This window comes from Rhinopithecus bieti, unplaced genomic scaffold, assembly GCF_001698545.2.
Source record: "Rhinopithecus bieti isolate Rb0 unplaced genomic scaffold, ASM169854v2 scaffold_40803, whole genome shotgun sequence".
In the NCBI taxonomy this organism is placed as follows: Eukaryota; Metazoa; Chordata; class Mammalia; order Primates; family Cercopithecidae; genus Rhinopithecus; species Rhinopithecus bieti.
The window spans coordinates 947,726-972,559 of NW_016816762.1; the positions used below are offsets into that span (position 1 = coordinate 947,726).

Sequence of the window (24,834 nt, forward strand, 5' to 3'; positions counted from 1 at the left end):
AAAGCCTGGCCTGCGGGTGGCCCTTCTCCCCAGCCACCTGCAGGGCCTCCACAGTGGCCTGGGCTCCACACAGAGAAGAGAAGGAGTGGGAGGAAGCCCTGGAGGGCAGCGGGTGATCTCCTACCTGAGCCAGCCATGTACCCATCGCACTGCATTTGAGGAGCGTTGCATATGGCAATCCTCGTGTTCTAAGTGCTTCCTACCTCCCTTGTGGAAAATCTGAGAGAGAGGTTTGGGTACAGAATTACTCTCCTAGCTCAGCCAGAAGCCAAACTTCCATTCACCGTCTCCCGCAGAGTTACAGTTGTCTCTATCCAAGGAGAAGACACCACTGAAAAGCCATGGCAAAACCACCTGGTCACCTTCAGTTTACAAAACTTGAAGCAGAGGCTAGTTCAGAAAGAAAGGATAATAAAGAGGTTTATTTGCTATTGTAAACCGACTTAACACACAGCTGAGAAAGAAAGACTAAAAATCCTCTAATAAAGATTGTTAACTGACAGAAGCATTTTGTTTTTGTTCATTTTTTGAGACAGGGTCTCGCTCTGTCACCCGGGCTGGAGTGTAGTGGTGAGGGTCTCGGCTCACGGCAACTGCAACTTTCCGGACTCAAGCGATCCTCCTGCCTCAGCCTCCTGAATTGCTGGGACTACATGTACGCAGCACCGCGCCTGGCTAATAACAGAAGCATTCTTACGATACAATCTCCTCTCAGCTCACTTCATCTTAGTCCTGGAGGTCTGATTGTCTAGTTTCTTCTTCTTCAGAATTAATGTTTCCTGAAAAGAAAAGAGAAACATGAGTATATCACATATTTGCTTTGTTCTATTTTTTAAAGTCTTTATTCACTAACAGATCTTTTGCCAAAAAAAATTATTATAACTATTAAGCATTCATTAGTCAAAATGGAATGTTAAATTTTATCTCATACGCGTTTCAACAGTTTTTTCTTTTGGTATCAGAAATAAAATAAGTAAAATACATACTCAAAGTAAATGCTAAGACAAGACTATCCTCAGTAACATTAGTAATCCTCTTATGCCTGCACACCTGTCCAAAACAGCCAGCTTTGTGGATAAAACATGTAATTGCTTGGCTGTTAATTAAAAGAAAAGCAGCTGGGTGCAGCGGCTCACGCCTGTAATCCCAGCACTTTGGGAGGCCAAGACAAGCGGATCACTTGAGGTCAGGAGTTCAAGACGAGCTCGGCCAACATAGTGAAACCCCGTCTCTACTAAAAATACAAAAATTAGCTGGACGTGGTGGCGCATGCCTGTAAACCCAGCTACTTGGGAGGCTGAGGCAAGAGAATCACTTGAACCTGGTGGCAGAAGTTTCAGTGAGCTGAGATCGCGCCATTGCACTCCAGCCTGGGCGACAGAGCAAGACACCATCTCAAAAAAAAAGCAGAAATTTGCCACATTCTTATAAGATGCTACATTTAAGCGTTTTGTGAAAGGTGGAGTTATTTTTTATTATTAATTAAACTCTATAACTTTTACTGTTGGGCATATTAAAGAAGAAATTAGTAGGGTAAGTCTCCAATGTGATGTGGGATTCGTGATGAATACATGTTGAACTTGGATTATTTTGATAAATGTTCTGCCAACTAAGCCTATTTTGTATTACTCCCTTTTCACTTAGGGCCCTCCTGACACTGTGGGTGTGACCTTTTGCTGGGGGCTGTCCTGTGCCCTGCAGGGTATTCAGCACCGTCCCCGGCCTCCCCCCAGGAAGATGCCAGCAGCACCTCCCTCACCATCCTCCCAAGTCTCCAGACATTGCAAATGTCCCCTGGAGCCCCCAAAACCACTGAGTTAAGGGGGTGTTCCCTCTGTCCAAGGCGGTGCATGAACCCACAGTCTCAGACGCCCGCTGGTACTGGGCATCATCCACCGGGTCCCTCCTCTCCCAGTCTGGTTTTCAGGATTCCTCCTTCTCCATGCCCTCCATTATCTCCTCCACCAAAGTTTCTGGGGCCTCCTGCCTTGCCTGGCTCCAGGGTACCCATCCTCATTGCCCCAGAGAAGCTCAGAAAGCAAGCCTGATACAGGCAATCCCTACAGCCCCCAGAGGTCCCGTCCACTGGGCTCAGCGTCAGGTTCAAAGGCTATCTGGTTCCAAGGGAAAGGGGCCACCTCCCTACCCCCACACTCTTCTGCTGTCAGACTCTGTTCTCTGCCTGGAATTTCCTTCCTGGTTTCACCCATTCCTTGCCACCTCCCTCCCAGCTAACCCAGAGTATACTGGTCCTGCCCCAGGTGAGTCATTACCTCATGACTGGGTAGATGGTAACACGTCCCTGTCACTGCAGGGAACTCACTGATTCCTTTATTCCAGCTTCCCATTAGGTATTGAAGGGTGACAGCCCAGCCCCTCATTTCCACACTGCCTATCAAACCCAGTGTCTCCCCCTCCAGCTGTGCTCCACTGTGGCTCAGGGCTGACATCTGTGGGCACAGCTGGATGCTGCTCTGACACCGTGCATACTCTAGCCGCGCAATCCTAACAGAATCCTGTGGACCCCCTACCCACCAGGGCTCACTCTATCCACCCTGTGCAAGTCAGAGAAGCAGAGACCATGCTCACTTGCAAAGCCAGGTTTCCACCTGACCCCACGTTGCACCTCAGCACCGCCTCACTGAGTTCATCTCTACAGCGCTCAGGGCAATTACCGATCGCGAAAGTCTATGCATGCTTCAAGCATCTAAGAGAAAACGCTTTATGTGATTTCATTATTTCAGGTATTATTTTCAAAGGAATGGGAAGTATATTCTTAATTTACAACAGAGATAAACTAAGTGGAATGGGACTGCAGACCCTGTGCCCGAGGCCACCGTGCCCACGCTGTTCCCAGATGGCCCTTTCCCTCACAATCATGATGCCCTCTTTCAGTCAGATGTGAAAAGTGCATTAAGGGAAGAGAGTCCTCTCTCCGGGCTTTCTGCAAGTGCCCACAAGCACTTGGGGAAAGATTTTTAAAGATTCCAGGAACCCGAAGCTTCAGTCAGTCAGAACTGAGGTCAGATCCCTGCCCTATGAGCTGGTAGAGGCAGAAGTTTCTAGATTAATCTTACATCCAAACCCATTTAAAAAGAGCTAGTTCCCAACAGCACTCATCTTAAACCACACTCCCGTGAGTCAGCCCTGCTAAAAATCATGCAAATCCCAGCACTTTGGGAGGCCGAGGTGGGCGTACTGCATGAGGTCAGGAGTTTGAGATCAGTCTGTCCAACACGGTGAAACCCTGTCTCTACTAAAAATACAAAAAAATTGGCCAGGCATGGTGGCATGCACCTGTAATCCCAGCTACTTGGAAGGTTGAGGCAGGGGAATTGCTTGAACCAGGGAGGTGGAGGTTGCAGTGAACCAAGATCGCACCACTGTACTCCAGCCTGGGTGACAGAGCGAGACTCCGTCTCAAAAAAAAAGAAAAAAAAAAAAAGAAAAAAATCACGCAAGAAAAGAAACCCAGGCTCTGCATGTCTGACGGGGCTCTCCAGCCTGGTGGCGGTCCTCCTGTGACAAAGAGCATGGGCACCGCTGCACACCCAGGCCATTCTCACTGCAGCCTAGCTTGCAGGAGGGTGCAAGGGAGTAATGTTTTGTGATGGCTCCAGTGAGGGCTCACAGGGGGCCCCCTAAGCCTTCCCCAAGTCCCTGGGGCCCAGCTGAAGGCAGACCTTGGTGGAGGGAAGGGGAATCCCACTGTTCATGGCCCCTGTGGGAAGGCCCTCGCCCCACTTCCCTGCGCAGGGACCTCACCCTCGTCCATGTCATAGCGGAACTCCTCCTGGTCATACTCCCGGCTCTCCTCCCGGAGGACATCTGCGTCTTCATCTCCAGGCCTCATGTCTGTCTCACCCTCGAAGCCCTCCAGCAGAGCCTGGGCCTCCTCCCCAGGTTCTCCTGCACCTGAGATAAAGCACAGGTCAGAAGCCTGAGTTCCTGGGAACAATGGAGCCTGCAGACCTGTGCAGGGCAGCTGTCCCCTGGGCTGCCGTGCCCCCACCCTCCCCCTCCCACTGGCAGCACCTCGTGTTCCCCATCTCAACATCCACCCAGCCCAGCCCAGGCCCCACTGCAGTCAGTGGCTCAGGGATGGGAGCAGGTAGTCTGATAACTTTAATTCCTGAGGGTGTTGATGAGACTATTGAGAAAGAGAAGTCCCCTGGGGTTCCTGAGAGTGCCAGCCAGAGGAGCCAGCACAGAGGAGAGCTGGGACAGAGGGCAGAGGCTGCCCGGCCATGCTGTGGGCTGTCCCTGAGCTTCCCAGTCATGAGAGCCAAGAAATTCTTAGCAGCAGGAGCATTCTTTCACGGAGCCAATCAGAGTTGGCTTTCCTCCTCTTGTCATGGAAGGGATCTCACCCAGCGTAGCCACCTTCAACTTTCCCCAGCACATTAAGGACTTCCAGGAAGACCACTGGGTTGGACACAGAGGCACCATGTGGACCCTTCTTCAGGGAAGGACTGTCCCCCTGGCTGCTGTCAGTGCCAGCCCGGGGTCACACCCACATTCACTCACTGACCTAGGTGAGGGCATAAAGGTCCCCAGGACGCCACAGTGCTCCCCACAGAATGAAGCAAGGTTGTGGAGGCCACGCCTCTGCCTCTGTCCAATCAACCCTGTTTCTTTCCTCTCCCCTCCGCTCCCTGGGAGTGTCCTCCAATCCCAAAGACTCTCCCTAATAACATCCCGCACACTCAACTGACCCAGCATCTGATTTTCAGAGAGTCCAACTACAGCTGGCCTGAAAACAGGATGTCCACAACTCCCACAGCCTAAAGGCACCTCACACCCTCCATCCCACAGCTCAGGGGTGCCCCACAACACCACACACAAGACATACGGAGAGGTCCAACACACCACACTCCACACACAACACACGGACAGCCTGAGAGACAACACGTTGCCCCACACTCTCAGCTCCTGGACCCTCTTGGCCAGGTCCGTCCGTAGAGGTCGGCTCCTTGGGGAGGGCTGGTGTCCACAGGGCTAATTCCGTGATTTTGGTAGCCTTCCATTTTGGAACAACAGTTACTAATTCTTCCTCCTCTTCCTCTTCTCCTCTTTCCTATTTTAAGTGCAAAAATGTACATTTACCAACATTTGTGTCATCTTGGTCTGGAATGTTGAAAGTGAGGGAGGAAGGACAGGTTTTGAAAGACAGGTTTTGGCTTGTGTTTCAGCCTTTTTAGGATGTCACTCAGGAATCAGACCAGTTGCCGACTATCTGTGATATAATCTCAGGGTTGAGAACGGATCTTGAAAGAGCCAGGGTGAGAAATAAGGTCTCCAGAGCAACATTAGGCTGGCGAGCTTTATAATGGGCACCACGAAAGGCTTTCAGGTGAGCATGTCGCAGTCGCCTGCAATAGCTAAGACATGGCCAGGACTATGTGGCCAGAACTGAGTGGCCAGGATTAAGTGGTCTTTTCAATTGTTTGGCCACATTTTCCAATTCTAATATAAAAAATTCTTATATTATATAATTGTAGGTCTATTGAGCTTAGTAGAAACACAATTATTTGTATTATTCTTTATATAAATAATAAAAGAAACATCCATATGTTTTAGGCTTAGGCCTAAGAAGTTCCTAAGATGTCCATATGATATGGATTTGCATAAACATGAAAGCGCTAGTGTCAATGGGGAAAAATAAAATGCAAGGAAAGCAGAATGAGAGTTCATCAAGTCTGAATGGGGAACACTTTGTACTAAAAAACGTATGGTTTCGACAATGGTGAGCAGCCAACATGTGCCAATTTTGCCAAGCATATTTGCCTCCTTCTCAGTTTTGTGACTATCACAAAATTCCAAAGATCTCAGCATCAGCACTATGACTACGGAACACTTCGCTGCCACATAGGTGATAATACCGATGACAGAGAGGGGCAGACACCTGCCTCTTCCACTGAGTCACTGGGACATCAATTACTGTCTATTTTGGTCTCAGAGTGTTCCAGTGTGGCCACCCATGAAGGCTGACACCAGCGCTGCAGGACAGGGTCCTCAAACTTGGCTTAGATCAGGATCACCCAGAAAGCACTAAAAGACAGATTGCTAGCCCCACCCCCAGAGTTTCAGACGCAGCAGGTCTGGGATAGCGTCCAATAAGCTGCATTCCTAACAGATTCCCAGGTGAAGCTGACAGCGCTGGTTTGGGGACTGCACTCAACTTTATGTATAAAACCAAGAGGTGGAACCCTCTTACATTGCTGGTGGGAATGTAAAATGCTGCCGCTACTGTAGAAAACATTTGGCAATTCTTCAAAAAGTGAAACAGCATCACCCTATGACCCAGCGATTCCACTCCTCGGTATATAACCAAAGGAACTGAAAACAGAGATTCGAACAGATGCTTGTATACCAGTGTTCACTGCAGCATTATTCATAATAGTTAAAATGTGGAAGCAACTCAATTGTCCATCAACAGACGAATGGATAAGCAAGAACCTTAAAAACGTCATGCTAAATAAAAGAAGCCAGACACAAAAGAACAAATACAGAATGAATTCATTTATACACAACATCTAGAATAGGCAAATGCATAGAGAAAGAAAGTAGATTAAAGGCTGTCAGAGACTGGGCGAGGTCGAATGGGGAGTTGTTGCTTAAGAGGTACAGAGTTTCTGTCTGGGATGACGGACAAGTTCCAGAAAGGCATCGTTCTCACAACACTGAATGTACTGAATGCCACTGAAAGCATGCTTTAAAATGGCAAATTTCAAACTCTATAAATATACATATAAAACCATAATTTAAAAAGAAACAGGCCGGGCGCGGTGGCTCACGCCTGTAATCCCAGCACTTTGGGAGGCCAAGGCAGGCGGATCATGAGGTCAGGAGATCGAGACCATCCTGGCTAACACGGTGAAACCCCATCTCTACTAAAAAATACAAAAAACTAGCCGGGCGTGGTGGCGGGTGCCTGTAGTCCCAGCTACTTGGAGGCTAAGGCAGGAGAATGGCGGGAACCCGGGAAGTGGAGCTTGCAGTGAGCCGAGATCTCGCCACTGCACTCCAGCCTGGGCGACAAAGCAAGACTCCATCTCAAAAATAAATAAATAAATAAATATAAATAAAAAGAAACAGGGTGTGAGCCATGGGCTGCAGCTTGGCAACCCCTGCTCTAGAGGGTGTACGTTCCCCTTACCAGGGAAAGAGAACATGGAGGCTCTTCTGTTCCACGACCATCCTAATCCACCCCCACAGCACAGTGGGTGGCCTTCGACAAAGCCCTCAGGTTGCTGCTGCATTATTTCATGGGTGGTTTTTCCTAAACAGCAACAGGGCTTGGGGCTTATATCAGTAATTCTCCCTCAGATGTTACTGATGCTCTTTCTACCTTTCTCTCATCGTCCTGAAATACTGACTTCTAGGAACTTTTTCCAGTAAAGTCTAAAGCTGCAAAGCACTTAATAAGATGGGCTTTATTTTTATCACTGCACAAATTTAAAAACTTTCTCAGTCACCAGTAAACCTAAACAGTTGTTACCAGTGCTGACAATATATCCATTTAACCAATAGGTTCCTTCAGGGAACAGGTGAGAGGTGTCCAACCCCATGGAAATCCCAGCAAAACACTAAATACATCCCTGTCACAATCGAATCCTAAAGCCGACTGTCTTTCTTAAGCTTCTGACTATGTATGTAAGAGGTTACACACACACACACACACACATAAATGGAGTGGAACCTCGGGGGAAGACAGTATGTCAAATTCCTCTATGTTTTGTAAGATGCAGATGACTTATAGGAAGCTGCCTTCCACCCAGACTACAGCACCCTGCGGTGCATGAAGAATCCATGTTCAGAGGAGGTAGGGCCTCATACTTAGCAACGAAATCAAGCATTTTGGCCATTTCATTTTCTGGTTTGCTAGGGACCTGCCCCTAGCCAGTGGTTCCTTTTAGCTGGAGCAAAGCAGGAGAAGAAGTAGCAAAGAAGACAGGGCACTGTGAGGTCACACAGGATTCTGGTCACAGCCAAGAAGGTGGACCATGAGCAACCACGGGCTGTTTTGGGAAACTAAATAACCGTGGCCAGAGTGATGTGCAGAAAGTAGAACATCGCAGGAGCAGGAATCAGGAAAAGAGGGTGGCTGAGGTCAGGGCTGAGAGTGCCCTGGGGATGTCCAGACTCTGGCCACTCGGGAGGCAGCAACGGAGCATGGACAGTCACTCGATCATGGGAGGTTAAGGGATAAAGATTCAAAGACTCCCTTCTGTTTTAGAATCTAACAGACTCCAGGAAGAAAAACGAGAAAAGTTTATAAAACTGTCTGGAGGGCTGGGCACGGTGGCTCACACCTGTAATCCCACCACTTTCGGAGGCTGAGGCAGGCGGATCATCTGAGGTCGACAGTTTGAGACCAGCCTGACCAATATGGAGAAACCCCGTCTCTACTAAAAATTAAAAATTAACTGGGCGTGGTGGCACATGCCTGTAATCCCAGCTACTCTGCGCGGGGGTGAGGGGCCAAGGCAGGAGAATCGCTTGAACCCGGGAGGTGGAGTTTGCAGTGAGCCGAGATCACACCATTGCAGTCTAGCCTGGGCAACAAGAGCAAAACTCCGTGTAACGACAACAAAAAAAAAAAACTGTGGAGAGCACTGAATTGAAAACCTGGTGATGAGTTTAGACTGAGGATTCCAGGCCAGGGCCCTTGGGGTGAAAGGATGGAGCACTAGGCAGAGACAGCAGTGGGTGGCACGGAGCAGGTGCAGGACAGACCCTTGTGCACAGGATCTCTCGCAGCCTTCCAAGCTCCCTGCAGTGTGCCGTCTACCTCCTGTGACCAAGAGTGGCTTTCCCCAGCCTCACAGCCAACCCCAAGGTGACGAGGAGTTGGTTTAAAGCAGGGCCTCTGGGTGATGCCAGGGGGTTGAAGAGGGACACAGCAACGAGAAAACAAAACGAGATGACTCGGCTCAGGTTGCGGCATAGTTGGGGTGTCTGTCCCCTTCAATTCCCATATTGAAATGTGACCTCCAGGGTTGGAGGTGGGGCCTGGTGGGAGGTGTTTGAGTCAAGGGGGCGGATCCCTCACGAATGGTTTGGTGCCCTCCCTGTGGTGATGAGTGAGTTCTTGCTCTATTAGTTCACACGAGAACTGGTTGTTTAAAAAAAAAAAAATACCCGGCACCTCCTCCCCTCTCTTTTCCTCCTCTTTTGAGCTGTGGTGCCAGCTCCCCTTCACCTTCCATCATGAGTGGGAGCTTCCTGAAACCTCACCAGAGGCCAGGCAGTTGCTGGTGCCATGCTTCTTCTATGGCCTGCAGAACTGTAAACCAAGTAAACCTCTCTTCTTTATAATCTACCTAGCTTCAGGAATTCCTTTATAGCAGCACGAAAAGGACTAACCCAGATTGAAAGGGCACTGATGTGATGGTGGGCCCAATAATCCGTTCCTCGGCTTTCTTCAGAAAGAAAGTATGCAGATATGGGAGACTTTGTGTACAATAATATATTCTTAACTCACTAGGAAGGGACGCCTCGAAAACTTCAGAGACCAAAAAGCAAACAAAAGCATGATTCCACACGTGTGTCTGTCAGGTTCACGCTGCTCCTTAAAACTCAAAACTTCTTACCATGAGAATGACCTCAGCTAAAGAAATAAGTCAAAAGGATCAAAACCAGTACCAGGGTCAGGAAATGTTACTAAATTGCTAATTATCTACAGGGATTGCTCAGACATTAATAATGAGAGGAATAGGAACACAGATATTCCCACCTCAACACACATATGCATATCTCGATGCCTTGTAAGGGCAATATTAGCTGACTAGCTTTACTATCGACCAGGGAATGCCAATGTAGTGTTAATATTAATGTTAGATATTGGAAAGGAAAAAGAGAGAGAAAGACTTACCAATGGCACGTTCAGAGGAGCATGCCGCACACCGGACAAGCTAACAGCCATTGGACAAACTGGCAACACCAGTTACAGATTCAGTTGTCACTTCTGGGACCTAAGGCTGTTTAGAACCCTCCCACTCAGGGTTAGTTTTTTATTTGTTGTTTGTTTGTTTGTTTTTGAGACAGAGTCTCACTTTGTCACCCAGGCTGGAATGCAGTGGCGTGATCTTGACTCACTGCAAACTCCGCCGCCCAGGTTCAAGCGATTCTCCTGCCTCAGCTTCCTGAGTAGCTGGGATTACAGGCATGCACCACTATGCCCAGCTAATTTTTGTATTTTTAGTGGAGACAGGGTTTCATCATGTTGGCCAGTCTGGTCTCGAACTCCTGACCTCAAGCAATCCACCCACTTCGGCCTCCCAAAGTGCTGGGATTACAGGCGTGAGCCATTGTGCCTAGCCAGGATTAGTTTCTATTGACAAAAGCGGTATCTATCAACAAAGTCTAGAGTTCTGCAATAACTGGGAAATGATATTGTTTGCTTCTGGCAATTTAGTTCTGTACTAACACATGCAACCAAGGAAAATGGAAATGGGAACGTTCCTAAGAGTTGGCAGAACTTTTAGGCAAATCACCTCCAACCTTGTAGGATCAATAGTTTTGAGCAGCTATTTGCCTGTTAATGTAAAAACCCCATACATGGTTTGCAACTTACCATATCTGTTAAACGATATTCACCATGTTGTTCACACCCAACATCAAATATATACTTTCCAGGGCCAACAGGCTGCGAGCAAAGAGAAACCATTCTTAAATGTCAACACCCAGCAGAAAATACAAAATACAAATGTCACCACCACAATACCCACCTCAAATCACAAAATTGGGTAAAGTCTAACATGGATTAAAGAATGCTTTTATTAACTCATGGCTAATGGAATTGGGAAGTATGTGCCCTGTTTTGTTTACTTTTGAAAACTTTAACCACATTTTACTTTTTTATAAAAGTGCTGTATTCATTTTCAGAAAACCTCAGTGAGTCAGTATCCATAGGCAAACTAGCTAGAGATGGAACTACTAATATGTTGATGCATTCTTTGTAACTTTGCTTCTAGTGTACATTGTTAAATAAAAATCTGATCATAATTGTACATACTAACTCACACTCTATTTTTACTGAGAAATATGGCATGAACTACTTCTCATATTTACAAATATTCTTTCCTAACACCAGTTGCCACCTGGTATTTTATTTCATCTATGGATTGTAACCTATTTTACTCAGTTACTATTGCTGGTATTTGGGATACTGATTTTTTTTTTTTTTTTTTTACAAAGAACGCTCGGGTAAACGTACTCTGAGTTACAACTTTATGTACGCTTTTGATACCGTTCTTAAATTCTCAGAATTTCTGGACAAAAGCATACATGTATTTTGATTAGATGAGGCTCTGATCACTTCATTCCCACAACTGCACTTAAGAGTCCCAGATCTTCAAACTCTTGATTTTAGGAGTGTAAAATTTTCTATTTTGCCTGTGTTTTCATATAAAACAACGGGGTCTCACAATTTTAATTCACTTCATTTCAGTTGTTAGTAAGCCTGCATTTTTTTCAAGATTTTTAGCCATTTAAATCACATTGATTGATAAGACACTTTATATATTAAATGTTGCAAATATTCTCTCCCCATTTGACAGTCATCTCTTAGATTTTTTTACAGCATTTTCTAATCTATAAGAAGTTATTTTATAAAGCTAAACTTACTGGTTTTCCTTTCTATTTCTGTTTAGAAAGTTCTCTTTCCTCATTTCAACGTTAATATTCATCGACATTTTTTTCTATATTTCCTAGGGTACATATAAGTGTTTACTCCTTCTGGAAAGTATCTTCATCTGTGTGAAGGCAAAACTATTATTTTCCTCCCAAATAATTATCAAGTGTTCCTAGCACTATGTCTTGACTCCTCCCATCATCCCTTTATTAATTTGACATCCTTATTGTGTGTGAAATTATTTTATGTACTGGAACCTGTCTCTAGACTTTCTAATTTGCTTCATCGGTGTGTGTGTGTGTGTGTGTGTGTGTCTGTGTGCATCCTGGTATCACACTGTTTTAATTATTGAAGCTTTGTAGTACTGATAACTCGTCCACAAGGACATGTACAGGGAATTTTCTGAGGAAGACACACAAACCAGCAATAAACAGGTGACAAGATGTTTGACCTCACTAGTAATCAGGGAAGTACACATTAAAACAATGAGATGACATTTTTTACCCATAAGATTGGAAAAAAAAAAAAAACAACAACAACATTAAAGACTGAGAATATCCAATGTTGATGAGAATATATGCCAAAGAGACTCATATTCTATTGGCAAGAGTATTAACTGACACCACTTTTTAGGAAAATGGGCACTACCGATTGTGATTTTAAATGCCAGTCCTCAAAGTTTTCACAATTCCATTATCTAACCTACATAATAGTCTCAAATGTGCAAAATGACAAAGATGTATCTTTATGTATATTTTTGTATCCCGATACAGTAGGATCCTAATTATGTAATTAAAACCCCCAAACAATAATTCTGTGTCAGATGACTGTATTAGAATGTACTTACGGCCGGGCGCGGTGGCTCAAGCCTGTAATCCCAGCACTTTGGGAGGCCGAGACGGGTGGATCACGAGGTCAGGAGATCGAGACCATCCTGGCTAACACGGTGAAACCCCGTCTCTACTAAAAAATACAAAAAAACTAGCCGGGCGAGGTGGCGGGGCCTGTAGTCCCAGCTACTCGGGAGGCTGAGGCAGGAGAATAGCGTGAACCCGGGAGGCGGAGCTTGCAGTGAGCTGAGATCCGGCCACTGCACTCCAGCCCGGGCAACAGAGCGAGACTCCGTCTCAAAAAAAAAAAAAAAAAGAGTGTACTTACATGACACACAGGAATAGCATGGAAGGATTGGGCCCAGGGCAGTGGGGCAGGATCCTAGTGTTTAAATGCTTTACAATTGAAATGTACTTGTGTATTATTTGTATAATTTAAAGTTTTTTACTAACTAGCAAAACAAAGCCTCCATATTTACCCTGGTTTTTCAGACTGGTTTAGGCTGGACAAGCTGATTGATTCTTCCAGATTCATTTTCATCAAATTCCCTTCCTCTGCAACCACCTTCCCATCTCCTCCAAAAAGACCCACAGAAATTTGCTGGGAATTATATAAACAATGTGTGGGTTTGAGGGGAATGTGCTGTTTTAATGAAGACTAAAAGTAAAATCTGTGGTTAGGGCATGAATTATATATAAATGAAAACTGGGTTCTAAGAGAGTCTGAAGAGCCTTCATTAAATCAGCTAAACATTCCCTCTGTCAACTTCTAACACCACCGATTTGCTCGCAAATTCTCTCTTCAGGGAAAGTTTCTGCTCAACCCCTGATCAAAGCTGCCACAACGGCCTGAGTATTAGCTTCTGAATTATTCAAGGTTTCTCTGTACAAGAAGGCCAGAGGAACCACCAAGTCTTCCAAGCAGAAACAGCCCACCGTGGGTGCTGGAAGCTGGCAAGCCTCCAGACCCAGGGCCAGGCCCTTGGTAGCCTCAATTCCCACCACGACTAGGAGCATGTAGGCTGCCCTGCAGCACGAGGAGGGAGCTGGGGGTCTTCCTCCCCAGGGATGGCGCACCACCCCTTCCAGAGAAACAAAACACAAACCCCTCCACGCTCAACTGCAGGAAACAGATATTTGGTATCTCATTTACTGATGAAAAGGAATACACACAAGAGGTTCCGATGCCCCCACGTGTTCTATAACAATACAACAGGTCCCCGCTGAAAGACAGTGGGAGTTTGTGCTGAGACCCAGAGAAATGGGCCAAACCCTCCCTCCCCCCAATTCTGTCCTCCGTGGGTACCAGAGGCTCAGAGAACGGCACGGCTGTCTTGTTCCCCACATTTGAATAGGCTGGACTCAGTTTTCTCTGAGTTTTTAGTATTCTCCGGTCACACATTCGCACAGGCTGCCAGAGGGGGTTATTTTGTACTTTATTGGCAAATGTCACTTCCCATGGACTTACATTTTTGTTCAAGAACTTGCCCTGGTACCTGTGGTTCAGGTGAATGAGCTCGGCTGCGCCCTCCTGCTGTCCGTTCACCCAGGTGCCAACATACTTACTGCCCGTCTCTGCGTATAAATAGGTGCCTTGCCCATGCCTGGTTAAGACAAGGGGAACATGGTATTTTGTTCCAGCACAGTGAAAAATCTCCCAGGTTTAAAACACAGACATTGACATTGAGGGGGGCCTAGGCTGATGCAGGCTCAAGAGCGATGTAGCTTCTATATCTGTGTCCAGTCAGAAGGTGCCACCTGCTCAGTGTGCCCCAAGCACAGGACATTGCCAGAGGCACAGAGGACAGGCCGGCTGGACAGAGGCAAGCCTCCTGTGTGTCAACTGCTTTCCCCAGGGAAGAGGCAGAGCTAGTGGGAGGTGTGGTTCAGGTTCCCCAATGGCTCTTCTGTGCCCTCCACTCCCTGGGGCTCTTGGGTGAAAGACTCATGTGCTCTGCCCCAAATGAGGTGCAGATATCAGTTACTTGAGTCTATACCTGCACAGAAAGGCATCCTTGCCTCAAAGCCATAGGAAGATTGGACTTCCCTGGCAGAGTTGGTAACTGGGCTTTTGTTATGATTCTGTTCCTTAGTAAGTGTAAACAATCTGCAGACATCATGTTCTCACTACATAAGCAAATCCCACAAGACTCAAGATAGAAACCGAACCTTTGGTGAGTAAACCACTCTCCGGTGTAGGTGTCATTATTGATGTAGTAGTATACACCATGGCCGTGCCTCTGGTCATTTGCCCACTCTCCTGAAAGGAACAACACAAAGGCAAGCCCAGGTGAGAGGAAGGGATCGATGCCCTGTACCATGTCTTCAAATTGTTAACCATGGCAGAGGTGGATGTGTTGTGAAGCAAATGAAACTACATTCGGGGCCCCATGCACACACAGACCCCTTCAGCTAAGGAAACCCTGCAGAAGAGAGACTTTTAACAGCACTGACCAAGGCTGCTGTCTGTTTCCACTCTAATGTCCCTCCACCCCTCTTCCTTTTGTGCCAGATGGCATGGGTGCTGAGCCACGGTGGAGAGTGGGCTAAGGGAGGGCTGAGTCAGGGGTTCACGGGGTACAGGTAGAGTGAGGTGTATGGATGTGGGCCATAGTCATGGTGAAGAGTGGGGTAAGGGAGGGCTGAGTCAGGCGTTCACGGGGTACAGGTAGAATGAGGTGTATGGATGTGGGCCACAGCCACCTGCATGTACTAACAAACACAATTCACAGGTTAGTCAGAAGCACCATGAAGACGCAACAAGGAGGGAGACAAACCAGGGTTGTCTGACCCATTGCCAGTGATCCTAACACCACACTTCATTTACCTTGCAAATGTTTAGTGATCCAGCAACAACTCTAGGGCTTGATTGTCTATCCTCAGCCACCTGCCAGCATTTCAGTCTATCTCCCACCCAATCATCTGGCTCCAACGTGCCACCCTAACCCCAGCTGCACAGCAGCTCCATCCGCCGGTGCCATGCCGTGGCTGACCCATGCCTCTGCTTGAACTCTTCCCTCACCTCCTCACCTCCATACAGGCTTCTGCTAAGTCCTTAGAGGCTTGGTAGGAAGTACTGAAATTGGCAAGGATATCATAGAACTCATAATACCACTCCACGATGCAGACAACCGCAAACGACTGTTGTCAACCACAGTATGAGTCCCTGCACTAGAAAACTCAAAATGTCCTCAAATCTTACGGCTCACATATGAAAGAAACTTAATAGAGGTCTCCCAAAGGTGACATCTCTTAAAAACGCGCATATGACACCAAGTCATTAAGCTAAATGATGCGTTTTGAGACTGTGAATAATAAAAAGCAAATGTTGATCAATTTGTTGATCAAAGAGAAAAGAAGGAATTATATTTCTATCCTCTCTATAGAAAACATTACAAAATGGTTGCCATATGGAGAAGCATTCAGAGTATTAGCTAACAAAAGGTAGAGAAAAGCTATTCTAGAAGTATGTCAGACAGTAAAACTCAGGCTACTTAGATTCTGTGATGTTTGCGGTATTTTTAAATTTTTAACATTTTGATTTATTATTACAAATGAAAATTCACTTTCATACCAATTTTATATTTTCTTTTCTTAAAGAGGGTCCCCAAAATTTATATAAGCTTCTGGCTTACCCAAAACTGGACTTACTTCCACATGAAGATAAAGAATACCCAATAGGCTAAGAAAATGCTAATTATTCAAGCAATATTTGTTTATGTGAATAACCCCAAAATTTACCTACAGAAGGAATTTCTACATATTTATTTCCTCAATCATTCCAGTATTTACTCAGCACCTACAATGTCCTGTGCACTTTGTGAGATGAACAAACAGCTGTACAAAGGACAGTGCATGTCCCCAGGGCGCCAGCACCAGCCTGGGGATGGGAGGTTGGCACCTGAGCAGCAGCCGAGGACAGGGAAGGCAGCACAAAAAGCTACATGGCACAACTTCAAAAAGTGGGTAGTCATTCAGAAAACAGCAGGCTTACCAAAAATTCATGGAGAGAGGGAAGGTGGCAACCACTAACAATTAAGGAAGAGGACTAGGCCCCATGATGTGATGTGTGACAGGAACAGCATGAACAAGAGAGATGAAGACCCCCAACTTGAGATAATTCAGTAAAAAATACTTCAGGTCCCTGAACCTAAAGTAACCACGAGAATGTGCAAATACCTAGAGGGATGTGTCTGGATCTTAAGGGGCAGTGATGTGCCTGGATTTGTAGCATTTGCCAGTTTCTGTGGTGTAAACACTCACACTGTGGCCAATTTCAAGCTACACATGGAGCTGGGAAGAGATGCACAGAATGGGTTTTTATGAGCTATTGTGAGGTGGTTCCAGCACAGCCCTGGGGCACAGAGACCTCAGCTGAAACAGGCACATCATTTGGTTTCTTCCCAACAAAAGATCATGACAACATTATTATATCCCTCCTCTCTTGGCCATGTCAGAGGGTCTCTAGAGTGTCATTGCAAGAAAAAAAATACATTTTGCAGAAAATTTTCAAAAATAAAACAGAACAATAATGTTGCAAAAGATACTAAATTTTGCACCATGAGGACTGTGAGCAAAATTTTTTAAAGTCCCAATCTACTTAAAAAACCTGTTAAGAGGCTCTGCCCAGCATTTTGTAATGCCACCGCAGGGACCCTGCACAAAAGGAGAAGGTAATTCAGAGAAAAGTCACCTGCTGAGGCACATCTCTAACAGCTATGAGTCAAGTTTCCTTTTTTGAGGTGAATGACATTTATAAAGTTTATTATCGTGGCTTTAAATTTGCACTTAATTTTTTTTTAGAAGTCTTTCTACCCCAATCCTATACATTCTGATCATTCTTGACCTTGTCAACTGAGGTTTTTTCCAACTATATTTCTCTTCAGGAGTAACTCCCACAGTTGGTTGGTTGGTTGGTTGATTGGTTAACTGGTTGGTTGGTTGGTTGGTCGGTTGGCTGGTTGGTTGATTGGTTGCTTAACTGGTTGGCTGGTTGGTTGGCTGACTGGTTGGTTGGTTGGTTAGGTGGTTAACCGATTGGTTGGTTGGTTGGTTGATTTGTTGGCTGTTTGCTTGGCTGGTTGGTTGGTTGGTTGTTGGGTTGGCTGGCTGGCTAGTTGGTTGGTTGGTTAGATGGTTCATTGGTTAATTGGTTGGTTGGCTAGTCAGTTGACTGGTTGGGTGACTGGTTGGCTGTTTGATTGGCTGGTTGTTGGGTCAGTTGGTTGGTGTGGAGCTGGGTGCTCCTAGGGTAGAGCAGTGTGTCTGGCACTTGGGATTGAAGACAATTTAAAATGAGAAGCTCTCCAAGATGCTCCTCCCACCTCAAATGCTGGCTGGTCACTGGTGTGCCATGCTGGCCCATGGTCTTGCCAAGCTGGCTCCCTACACTGCTGGGTAAGTCAAACACAGGAGAGAAGAAGCCCACACTTATGGGGAAACACGGAGCGTCAGACCCTGGGTAGGGTTCCGTGCACTTGCCACAGCATTTGGTATGTGTAATAGCTGAAATATGGTTTTACAGATGCAGAACCTGAAAAGCAGAGAGACTGTATGCATTGCCCAAGGTCCCACAGCTGTTGGGTAGCAAGACTGAAATGAAAATTGGAGTCTGTCTGATTCTAACACCATGCTCTCTTCTCCACAAGCATCCCAATAGTCAAGTGCTCATTTTTCCAGCTCCTGCCATTTGAGAGCTTCCAAAAAACCCAGCTTCAAGTTGTCATATCATTCTCGTTTCTCCACAATGTCATTATTAAACTTCTTTGTTTTGATGAGTTCTGTTTGACAGGTAACAAGGCCAGCAGGGAACAGCGATGCTCTTTCTCCTCCTTAACCTCAGAGTCCTCAGCTGGCCCTAAACCCCCAACCCTCAGAATCAGTACATGGGGTCCAGGCCTCCCCAACATCTGGCACCCACCCTCCCCTCCATCTTATCTGCCACTACCCCTAAAAACCTCTGCCTTCCTGCCTGTATCCAAGTCACCCGCCACCCAGAACTGTCTCCCCACTCCTCTCCTGCAGCACTGTAGCCTCTGCTGGTTCCTGGACTCCCTAATTGGACTTGTCTGACCATCTGGGAGACAGGTAGGATACTGGGCTTTACGCCGCAGGGTTCTGATGTTGAACACACTGCCCTGCACAAAACCATTCTGGCCCATTGTGATGGCAGCCAGCCAAGATACACTGTTATGAATAACTCAGTCACACATTAACTGAGATTTTGTGATTGGAAGAGTATTGGCTTACTATGTTACAATCTGACCTCAGTTTCCATTACTGCCTTAATGAAGTAAGATACTTATTTAAGCTTTTGTCAGAGAGTAAGTCTCTGGGTAGTGGCTATACCTTGCGCCCTTTAAGATACAAAGCCATCTGGAGAATCAAAAACCCCAACTGCTACCAGATGAGCTTTATATGTTAGCGTGGCACAATAAGAAATATTGGTCTTTATTCATGGTTCCCAGCACAGAGCTCCTAAAACCCTTGAAATTTCCTGACTGATAAGAAATGTTTTTGTTATTCAAAATGAGACTCTTTTGACCACACCTGAACTTATGCAAATGAGGCCCAGGATGGCCTCAAGATGGGACTGAACATCAGAAAGACCAAGTGATAAGAAGATTGGAACCTCCTGCCCCACCCACCAACTCTGGGAAAGAAGAAGGAAGGGGCTGGAGATTAAGCTCTATAAAAACTCTGGAGCAAGATTTGATGAGCTTCTGGGGTGGTAAACGTATCATGAGCCAGGAGGATGGTGCATTCCACCTCCACAAGGACAGAAGCTCCTATGCTTGGGAACCTTCGAGGCCTTGCCCTGTGTACCTCTGCATCTGGCTGTTCATCCATATCCTTTATAATATCCTTTACAGTAAACCAGTAAACCTAAGTAAAGTGTTTTCCTGAGTCCTATGAGCCACTATGGCACATATCAAACCTGAGTAGGGTGTTGTAGGAACCCCCAGTTTGTAGCTGAGTCAGATAGAAGCGTGGGTACCCTAGGGATCCACAACGTGAGGTTGACATCTGAAATGGGGCAGTCTTGGAAACTGAGCCCTTAACCTGTGGGGTCTGTGCTAACTCTGGGTGGTGTCAGAATGGAGTTGCATCATTGGAAACTCAGTTGGTGTACACAGAAGACTGGAGAAGTACATAGCATGGAAAATCCATGCATTTGGTGTCAGAGAAACAGTTAGCCCTTTTTAACCTTCATATTCAAAATTCCTTAAATCCCTCATTCTAAATATCTTCGTGTGTGTGTGTGTTGTTCAAATTATATCGATATCTACACTAAAATCAAAAGGGACAAGAATGGGATTAGGTGCATAAGGATTTGGAAAGAATTAAATTAAGCCCCAAATTAAATTGTTTAAAGTTGATTTAAAAAGCAGGTGGTGTTTCTTATAGAGCAAGCCTTCTGGGATTTACGAAACAAAACAAAACAAATTCTGTCTAACAGGGACGGTATTAACACCCTCCATCTTGGTCTCAGAATTGGACAGAATCATCACTGACATCTATTAAAATAAGAACCACCTACTGGTTCTTATTTTATCTAGGAGCAAAGCAAGCAACTATAGCTTGCACTTTCTAAGAATATATCCTCCTCACTAAGAAGTGATGCTGTCACACGTGGTACCTCACAGTCCTAGCCCGTTACTGAGCGCTCACTATGGATCAGGCACGGTTGCAGATGCCTCACCATGCTACAGATGAGAAAGCTGAGGCAAGGTCACACCTATTGTCACCAGAGTCCAAGGACAGGGCCACAGATCTTTCTGGAAATCTGAAGAAAACTAGACAATTTCCTTCTTCCTAGGGAAAAAACAAAAAACCCAGAACACAGAATTTTGCATACACTTTCTGAAGACTCGCAGCACGCTCCTTGCCTGTCCCCCTTCCCAGGTTTGGGATATCACTAATGTGTGATCACACCAGGTGACAATGGCACAAGGGGCGGCAGGGAGGCTCTTGGAAATAAAGGAAAAAGAATCCTCCTCAAACATAATGTTGGCCTGTAAGGAATTATGGCACAGATAGGAAAAGTCCGTTTAACAAGGCAGGACAACTCCCAGAAAGAAGCCCTGATGTAAGGAAACACTCGACCTAAAGAAATAACACATCCGTCAGACGCGGGGTTGGTCAGAAATGGAAAATGCAAAGACAGGTTCAGGAAGATGAATGCTGCAGAGCAGCTGAAACCGTGGGTCCACCAGCTCCGAGGCCTGCATCCACCCAGCAGCCTCCCTTTTGTCTGCTCCCAGAACATGGACATGCTGGCCATAGGGACAGATTTCCCACTACAGATTCATTAGTGAGTTAATTAATTACAAGGCTTTCATGTTTCTGCGTCAATCCTGTGAATATAGTAACACAATCTGTTCGTTGAATGACTAATCTGGAGCACTTTCAGCTTTGTCATACATGTCAGTATTCACAGACAAGTTCAATCATAAAGAAAGAAAAGCAAACTTCTGCAACACGAAAATCTGCTTCGTGATAACATTTTACCTTCATATCTGGATCCATCTGGATATATAAAAGTGCCTTGACCGTGCTTTTTATTTCTAACATATTCTCCGATATATCGAGCACCATTTTTAAATTTGTAGGTCCCCTGAAACACATTGATTATATCATTCATGTCATTGCTGAATGTAGCATTTACTAACGGAGCATTAAATAGAGAAAACCATCCAGTCAAGTCAACGGTTCTGACCTGGCCATGTCTTTTACCGAATTCGTAGTTCCCTTCATAGGTGTCTCCGTTAGGTAGCCGCGCCTTCCCGCGTCCGTGCCTTTCTCCTGCCTCATTCCGAGCCCCCTCATATTCCTGGGTAATGAAAATTGACACAATGACAGCTACCATTCAATATGCACTAACCAGATGCTAAGCATTTTATAAATATCATACCCTTGAATCATCCCACTATACTAAATCCTTGGCACTGTACTCAATTGTCCCACCTTTCCCACCTTACAGTTGAGGTAGGTAACCATGCCTGGGCTAAATGAGGCCCTGGTCCAAGGCCACACCCCAGCACATGTCCAGGGCGGAAGCCTCATTCCCTCCCTCCAGCAAGGAGCTTGCAATCGCTGTGATAATCCTTTACCCTGTAACAAGGTTAACCAATTTGTGAAAAATGCTAGATACTCTAAGCTGTGTTTTTAGGAGGAACATGCTTGAAATAGCACTTGCAGGTAGAACAGTTCCACACAAAAATACCTCCCCATTTGCTTCCTTCAGTAATCCACGATTTCAAAGGCAAATGCCCTGAGAGAAGCAACTCTTTCCTCAAATGATCCCTGGGGTGGGGTGTGGCCTGAAGAGACCTTTGCCCTGCAAGGAATATCTGATGGAAGGGACAGGTAGAGGGCACTGAGGAGTACACAGGGCTCTCTTGTGGATTAAGTTTATCTTATTTTTAAAATACCTAGTGACAGACTTAAGGTTCAAACACTCATGACCCAATGCTGCAATAATTACATATCTATCTATGGTTTGTTTTGTTTTGTTTTGTTGAGACAGGGCCTCACTCTGTTGCCAAGGCTGGAGTGCAGTGGCACAATCTCAGCTCACTGCAACCTCTGCCTCCCAGGCTCAAGTGATCCTCCCACCTCAGCCTCCTGATAGCTGGGACTATAGGCATGCACCACCATTCCCAGCTAATTTTTAATTTTTTTTTGTTTTGTAGAGACAAGGTCTCACTATATTGCCCTGGCTGGTCTCAAACTCCTGGACTCAAGCGATCCTCCCACCTTGGCCTTCCAAAGTTCTGGAATTACAGGTACGAGCCACCATGCCAGCTCAATTATGTGTCTATCTTAAAAGTAAATCAATAAAAAATGTAACCAAAGCTTGCAATTTTCCTATCCTTCAGAAAATAAACGTTCCTTACTACCTAATACACGGGTATAGAGTGAATGTAGTAAATAATAACATGCTGAAAGCATCCAGTAATGATTTAACACAGGTATCTCATAACATCACACTGTATTTCTTAAATATACATAATAAAATTTATTAAAAATTAAAATTAAAAATGGAATTGGATGTATATAAACTTGTCATAACACAAGTACTGACACACTACAATGAGGACTTTAGAAATAAACATCTGTTCAGTTCTTTCCCTCTTCTAGCACTGTTTGGCCCACTAATTCCTACCTAGAATGTAAGGTAAAAATCGGTGACCTTACAGATTTGTTTCAGGGTTAGTTCACATCAAAATGTATAAAAGTCCCCTCCTTCCATCCAAGAGGCTTCCCAATACATCCAATACTGAGCCGCTGGGGTGGCTGAATGAGAGAGAAATCCTTTAAAATGACCCCAAATGTGATCTGAACCTAAAAATTATAGGCAGTAAAAAGTTACAAATCAGTGGGGCCATTTGAGGAGACAAACTAGAAAGCTTGCTGTGCAAGTGTTACAGGTCGGGCTCACCCAGAAGCAGACCCTGAACAAGCAATTTTTTTTTTTTTTTTTTTTGAGATGGAGTCTCGCTCTGTCGCCGAGGTTGGAGTGCAGTGGCGTGATCTCGGCTCACTGCAACCTCTGCCTCCCGGGTTCAAGTCATTCTCCTGCCTCAGCCTCCCAAGTAGCTGGGATTATAGGTGCCTGCCATCACGCCCAGCTTAATTTTTGTATTTTAGTAGACACAGGGTTTCACCGTGTTGCCCAGGCTGGTCTCGAACTCCTGAGCTCAGGCAATCCGCCCGCCTCGACCTCCCAGAGTGCTAGGATTACAGGCGTGAGCCACCGCGCCTGGCCTGATTTTTTTCAGTGCTCTCCTGGGAGAAAGTTGTAAAGAGGGCAGGGAAGAAGACATGAAAGGGCAGGCAGCTAAGGAAGGATGCCATTGCAGGTGAAGTCCCAGACTTGGCCTAATCCAGCAGGCACTCTAGGGGCATCAATTGCACTGCAGACTTTGTTCTGCTTCTTGCACTAGTTACTGGCTGTCTGACTGGATATGCATTTCAGGCACTTCTGGCTCTCCATACGGGGCAGGTAGTTCCAGTGTACAGAAGTGGTGGCTGAGCAGCAAATCAGGCAGAAGCTGGGAGATGAATGCCCAGAGCTAGCAAAAAGGTCTGGGCAGGCACTGACAGCACCACTGCAGAGTGGCTAGATTTTTCAGTTAATTCTGAAAGTACCTCAACTCTGTACTGTGCATGCAGACCATAGCGGCTAAGGTTCCCTACCTGTCAGCCATGGAGAGGTCACCCTATGGAGTAGGGAGGAACTACTTTCTGGGTGGTAGAAATATTCCCACACAGAACCCAGCTCACAGGCTGGATGTGCAGCTCTTTCTCTTCTCTGCTGCCTAAGCCAGGAAATAACTCCAAAGACCTGGGTCAGTTCAGAAGGAACTGAAGAAAGCACATGTGAGGATACACCTATAAGGTAATATCTTCAGGAACCCTCTTCTGAGCCCAGGGCCTCCTCAGCATTTCTTGGAGTCTGCCAGGAAGCAACTTTCCTCCATGCATCTAAATGCCGGGGGAGCACATCTCAGCTACAGAAATGACTTGTTCAAGGGCAGTATGGCAGCGTGGGATGATCTGCTCATCCAAGAAAACTGCCTCGATGGGAATTAACACAGGGAGGAGGAAACTTCCAAAGCCTTCTGCTGGGAAATCTTTGCCTTTAATGAGAGGCAGGATGGGGGTGGGGGAAGAACGAGGCGGGATGTGGTAACCAGATGTCATTTCACCTTTCACCATCAGCTTCCAGGATGTACGTAGGTGTGTCTGGTGTGGTCCTCGTCCCTGCCGGGGCCTCCTGGGGAACTGTGGCTCAGACCTCTGGCTTCTGCCCCTCCTCACTCTCCAAACCCAACCTCGACGTTCCCCCGCCGCTGCGCACCCCGGGAAGCCCCTTCTTATCAGGAGCTCTCACCCCAATATCATTCTCTCCCTCCTCCTCCAACTCCTCCGAGCCCAGGTCCGACATGGTCTCGCCTCAGCCTGGATCGCAGCCGCAACGCCTCTAGCAGGTGGGTAGCAACCGCCTCCACCGCTGCGTCCCGCGTCGCCATGGAGACGCGGCCGGCCCCGCCTCCCTCCCGGCCCGGAAGATGGGGAGCTGGGACTGGCGAGGCGGACGGCGCGGGAGGAGCCACTGGCAGCCTTTGCATACTGTCATAGCAACGGGAAGGGCACCTCGACCAATCACCGCCCGAGAATAGAGAGGGGCGGGGCGGAAGGGACGAGGTGGAGCCAGTGGCAGCATTGGGGTGCCGTCATAGCAACGAGGGGCCACCTTGGCCAATCACTGCTCGGAAAGGGAGGGGGGCGGGGACTGGGCAGAGCCTGGGCGGGTTCCGTGCCTGGCTGCCCACCGGCTCTGACCTGGACGTCGCTGTC

The 24,834-nt window shown here is 46.5% G+C and overlaps 1 protein-coding gene across 1 annotated transcript; it reads right to left on the minus strand.

The window, feature by feature from the left end:
• Window positions 1–394: 394 nt before the first annotated feature.
• Window positions 395–24,589, minus strand: RSPH1 (radial spoke head component 1). Its single transcript, XM_017855228.1, has 9 exons — window positions 24,368–24,589; window positions 21,188–21,301; window positions 20,980–21,085; window positions 14,638–14,728; window positions 13,937–14,072; window positions 10,580–10,651; window positions 4,924–5,077; window positions 3,766–3,915; window positions 395–779 (listed from the first exon to the last, which is right to left on the minus strand). Exons 1-9 carry the CDS (start codon window positions 24,419–24,421, stop codon window positions 727–729), a joined length of 930 nt encoding a protein of 309 aa, XP_017710717.1. The 5' UTR covers window positions 24,422–24,589; the 3' UTR covers window positions 395–726.
• Window positions 24,590–24,834: the final 245 nt, after the last annotated feature.